This window comes from Rhinoderma darwinii, chromosome 13 (assembly GCF_050947455.1).
Source record: "Rhinoderma darwinii isolate aRhiDar2 chromosome 13, aRhiDar2.hap1, whole genome shotgun sequence".
Lineage (NCBI taxonomy): Eukaryota > Metazoa > Chordata > Amphibia > Anura > Rhinodermatidae > Rhinoderma > Rhinoderma darwinii.
Window position 1 is genome coordinate 12238197 of NC_134699.1, and position 6000 is coordinate 12244196.

The 6000-nt window shown below is 39.0% G+C and overlaps 1 protein-coding gene across 6 annotated transcripts in view; it reads right to left on the reverse strand.

Annotated features, from left to right (window-relative positions):
* Nucleotides 1-3927, reverse strand: part of PHACTR3 (phosphatase and actin regulator 3) — a 98206-nt gene extending 94279 nt beyond the window's left edge. For 3 of the 6 annotated variants that reach the window (XM_075846353.1, XM_075846357.1, XM_075846358.1), the window contains exon 1: nt 3444-3819. In XM_075846353.1, the coding sequence (XP_075702468.1) occupies nt 3444-3570 (127 nt within the window). In that variant the 5' untranslated portion in view covers nt 3571-3819. Of the gene's footprint in view, nt 1-3443; nt 3822-3841 lie in introns of those variants that run through there. The other 3 variants (XM_075846355.1, XM_075846356.1, XM_075846351.1) reach the window with 3 other exon arrangements.
* Between the last annotated feature and the right edge of the window lie 2073 nt (nt 3928-6000).

Genomic DNA, 6000 nt, shown 5'->3' on the forward strand with positions numbered 1-6000 from the left:
ACAGTGCTGTGCAGTGACAGGAGTAGTGGATACAGTGTATCACATGTGTTATTCTGGTTGTATACATACATTATATACAGTGCTGTGCAGTGACAGGAGTAGTGGATACAGTGTATCACATGTGTTATTCTGGGTGTATACATACATTATATACAGGACTGTGCAGTGACAGGAGCAGTGGATACAGTGTATTACATGTGTTATTCTGATTGTATACATACATTATATACAGTGCTGTGCAGTGACAGGAGTAGTGGATACAGTGTATCACATGTGTTATTCTGGTTGTATACATACATTATATACATTGCTGTGCAGTGACAGGAGTAGTGGATACAGTGTATCACATGTGTTATTCTGGGTGTATACATACATTATATACAGTGCTGTGCAGTGACAGGAGTAGTGGATACAGTGTATTACATGTGTTATTCTGGTTGTATACATACATTATATACAGTGCTGTGCAGTGACAGGAGTAGTGGATACAGTGTATCACATGTGTTATTCTGGTTGTATACATACATTATATACAGTGCTGTGCAGTGACAGGAGTAGTGGATACAGTGTATCACATGTGTTATTCTGGTTGTATACATACATTATATACAGTGCTGTGCAGTGACAGGAGTAGTGGATACAGTGTATTACATGGGTTATTCTGGGTGTATACATACATTATATATAGTGCTGTGCAGTGACAGGTGTAGTGGATACAGTGTATCACATGTGTTATTCTGGGTGTATACATACATTATATATAGTGCTGTACAGTGACAGGAGTAGTGGATACAGTGTATCACATGTGTTATTCTGGGTGTATACATACATTATGTACAGTGCTGTGCAGTGACAGGAGTAGTGGATACAGTGTATCACATGTGTTATTCTGGTTGTATACATACATTATATATAGTGCTGTACAGTGACAGGAGTAGTGGATACAGTGTATCACATGGGTTATTCTGGTTGTATACATACATTATATACAGTGCTGTGCAGTGACAGGAGTAGTGGATACAGTGTATCACATGTGTTATTCTGGGTGTATACATACATTATATACAGTGCTGTGCAGTGACAGGAGTAGTGGATACAGTGTATCACATGTGTTATTCTGGGTGTATACATACATTATATATAGTGCTGTGCAGTGACAGGAGTAGTGGATACAGTGTATCACATGTGTTATTCTGGGTGTATACATACATTATATACAGTGCTGTGCAGTGACAGGAGTAGTGGATACAGTGTATTACATGTGTTATTCTGGTTGTATACATACATTATATACAGTGCTGTGCAGTGACAGGAGTAGTGGATACAGTGTATCACATGTGTTATTCTGGTTGTATACATACATTATATACAGTGCTGTGCAGTGACAGGAGTAGTGGATACAGTGTATCACATGTGTTATTCTGGTTGTATACATACATTATATACAGTGCTGTGCAGTGACAGGAGTAGTGGATACAGTGTATTACATGGGTTATTCTGGGTGTATACATACATTATATATAGTGCTGTGCAGTGACAGGTGTAGTGGATACAGTGTATCACATGTGTTATTCTGGGTGTATACATACATTATATATAGTGCTGTACAGTGACAGGAGTAGTGGATACAGTGTATCACATGTGTTATTCTGGGTGTATACATACATTATGTACAGTGCTGTGCAGTGACAGGAGTAGTGGATACAGTGTATCACATGTGTTATTCTGGTTGTATACATACATTATATACAGTGCTGTGCAGTGACAGGAGTAGTGGATACAGTGTATCACATGGGCTATTCTGGGTGTATACATACATTATATACAGGACAGGAGTAGTGGATACATATAATGGACATATTTTATATACTGTAGATTGATACAATGGTCACATCTGGCAGGCACAACCTATTTATTCCCACAATCAAATGACACACATGTTAATTGCTGCCCTGCTAAGAGAAATTTTCAATGGGTGCAATTATGACTCTGCTTGTATCCGTGTTACCATGGAGATGACAACCCCCCCCCCCATCTCATGCAAATGGAAAATAGGAGACTTGCAATATGTGATTATTACGTACAAACGAAGCCTGATCACCGCATTAAAAGGCGACCCCATACACCTTACATGTGTGCGTTACAAAGAGTTATATATAAGTGTTTCTAGTGATCACATACATGACTTAGGCCTCTCTGCTCATTCTCCATAAATCTGCAGTATTACTCATTATCATGGAGCAAGTCTTACTGTATCTGTATCTCCAGCAATCTGCAACACATCATAGATATCATGTGGATAATACAGCATCCCATATACAGGAAACGCTGCAGCCTATGGACACTGGGGCCTCATCACAGGCCGTCCCCATGCCCTCCAACATGGGCAACATGAACCTGTGCAGGACTCCCCTCTCAACAGAAACCACAACAAGGAAGAGCAGGACCGACCCAAGGACCACAATGGGTCAACAAGTGCTGGGTCTTCCTATCCTGAGATCCTGAGTATAGCTGGTATACGAACGATAGATAGATAGATAGATAGATAGATAGATAGATAGATAGATAGATAGATAGATAGATAGATAGATAGATAGATAGATAGATAGATAGATAGATAGATAGATAGATATGAGATAGATAGATAGATAGATAGATAGATAGATAGATAGATAGATATGAGATAGATAGATAGATAGATAGATAGATAGATAGATAGATAGATAGATAGATAGATAGATAGATAGATAGATAGATAGATAGATATGAGATAGATATGAGATAGATAGATAGATAGATAGATAGATAGATAGATAGATAGATAGATAGATAGATAGATAGATAGATAGATAGATAGATAGATAGATAGATAGATAGATAGATAGATATGAGATAGATAGATAGATAGATAGATAGATAGATAGATAGATAGATAGATAGATAGATAGATAGATAGATAGATAGACAGATATGAGATAGATAGATAGATAGATAGATAGATAGATAGATAGATAGATAGATAGATAGATAGATAGATAGATAGATCCCCCTATTTTCTATGCACTGATGACATCATCATCTACAGCCTGAGCTATGACGATATATATAGCACATAATACACAGTGACCAGCAGATGTGTCGGGGTGATAGAGGATGAATGTTATACACAGACAATACACTGCACTAATACAAACACAAAGCCCATACATGTCATGCAGGGGGTGATGCACATCATGAGCTGAGCATTGTGGGACAGGCATGGATACAACACATGTGGATGGGGCAAGCCATGAAAAGCCCAAATGCATCCAAGCTGTAATATTGTTATAACGACCTATGATGTCACTGCTTGTATTAACCTATACAGAGCTGAGGTCAAGCTCTCCAACGGTGACAGCATCCCCTCCCCCCATACACACCCCCTTCCAGTCTTTGTGGAGTACCTGTGCAATCCTCTGACTCTGAGCCAACCTCCTGGAGACTGTTGGGGTCAACGAGGATGATATTGGGGTCACTGAGGGATCTACCTCTCTGACGAAATGATCCAGGAAGCTCCTGAGGTGTTGCCATGAGCCTTAAGGTGCAGTGATACTTGAGCAGGTTGCATTAAAGAGGTTGCTCTATGCCAGGTATCCAATGCCAAGCAGAAGAAGGGGGCACACAATTCAGTAGATGGGGTTCACCTGGAATCCACCCCAGACAGCAGACTGGGATCCCTGCATCATCTTAAGCTCCAAAAATCGCTGCACATCATCCAATGAGGCCAGGGAGACACCAGATCCCCCTCCCCAAATCCTCCCCTTCAATGCTAAAGCAGTAGCAGAGAACATTGGGATTTTACCATCATCCCTTGCGAGAGGGTTGCACCATGCTGACGTCTGCGGTGCCAGCTATATGAAATACCTGCACTGCAACAGTAGAATGAGCTCTGCTGTGCCAGTGCATGTGTCCATCCAGGGGGGTGGGGGTCTCTGCACTGTCACCTATTATACAGGATGCTGCAATTATAGTGTGACGTCATCTGTTCAGATGTTGTGTCTATTATAAGCCAGAAATGGAATCACTGCTGAAATATATTTATTTATAATATAAAACAATACAATATAACACAAGACAATATGATACAAAACAACATCGTACTATAAAACAATGCAGAATATAAAAATACAATATAATGTCATATAATACTATATATATATATATATAGCATATTTAAAACCACCACCACTATATACTATATAATACTATATATACTGTATATATAGTATTATATTACACTACATTATATTATATTGTATTTTTATACTTTGTATTGCAGTACAATGTTGTTGTTTTTTATAGTGTCTTGTGTTATATTGTTTTGTGTTTTTTATAGTGTCTTGTGTTATATTGTTTTGTGTTTTTTATATTGTCTTGTGTTATATTGTTTTGTGTTTTTATAGTGTCTTGTGTTATATTGATTTGTGTTTTTTATAGTGTCTTGTGTTATATTGTTTTGTGTTTTTTATAGTGTCTTGTGTTATACTGTTTTGTTTTATATTCTAAACTGCACTATATTGTATGATATTATATAATATTGCGTTATATTACAATGTTGTTCTATGTCATTTATTATATCTTATTACCATTATGTTCTTTCATTGTTATTATCATTTATAATCTATTATTAATAAATTGGGCAGGTTAGACATTGTTTCCCTATTAGAGGGGTCCTTTAAAACATTTTGGACATAGTTTTTACAGTCGTTCCACAGATCATATCTTGTACCATATTAACTATACTAAGTGGGTTGTCTTGCTCTGAGTAAATGGGGGGGGGGGGGATCCATCGTTACTATTAATGTGCAGATAATAATAGACCACAAATAAATATAGTGGCATGAGATGTAAGGTCAGCCTGCAGACAAGTGATATCTCTGAACTGACTCCACCAGTCTATTGTCCTCCTGGGAGCAGTTGTCTGCAGCTCATTATCCTTCGGCAGTAGTTTTCCATCATCTGACCTGTACTCTGTGGTCACCACTAAAGGGTGGCCCGAAACCTTTTATATTCATTTCATGCTGTCTGGTTAGAAAACCCATTTCCAAATACCCTATTAGTAAATTCTAAGTTAATAGAGGGGGTTCCCTGTTCAGGACCCTCATATAAAAGTCAGAGCGGAGAACAGCTACAAAGGGTGTCTTTCACTGGAGGACCCGAAACATCAGTGCATTAGAAAGACAGCCTATTAAATTCAATAAAGGAGGTGTAATGCTGCATTCCTCCTGGGGTGGCACTGCGGGGAAATTGAACATTTGCTGCTGGATTCCCTCACATATCACAGCTGGTTGCTGGGGGGACCCTCTTAAATAAAAGGGATTCTCCAAAGTGGACAAACCCTATAACCACCTAACAGTTTATCCAGAGGTGTGTTCAGGCTGCAGGAAAAGGACCTTATAGCTTAGACTGAGCACAGCTCGAGCAGGGTGAGTATAGAACGGGCAAGATTGGCTTTAAAGGAAAGCCTGGATCGCGGCTCTAGTCTCTAGAGCTAGGTTCAAGTGGGAGCTGCATATGCTGTATTTGCAGCTCTCACTTCAGCCTGTGTAAAGAGCAGAAAGGGACGTGCTGGCAGCATGCAGTTAGAGGAGGAGAATCTGTGATTCTTCTCCTGTCCCTGTATGGATTCAGATGACCGTAGGAGAGGGGATAACGTGGACTTTTATTCATGATATCACCCCCTATCAATCTGCGAGCATACTTTCTCTCTGATTGTCACATATAAGGGTCTTTTTTAATTTTTACTCTATGACCGAGTTGTTTTATCCCCTTAGTTGCTGGGGTTCAAAATTCACAATAAACAAAAAGTGACTTTTTTTTTTTTAAACGCTTTTCCAATTTTAATGTGACTGTTATCCCGGATACACACGAGCGTGTGCGTTTTGCGCGCGCAAAAAAAGCGGCATTTTGCACGCGCAAAAGCTCAATAAAAGCTCCGTGTGTCATCAGCATATGATGCGT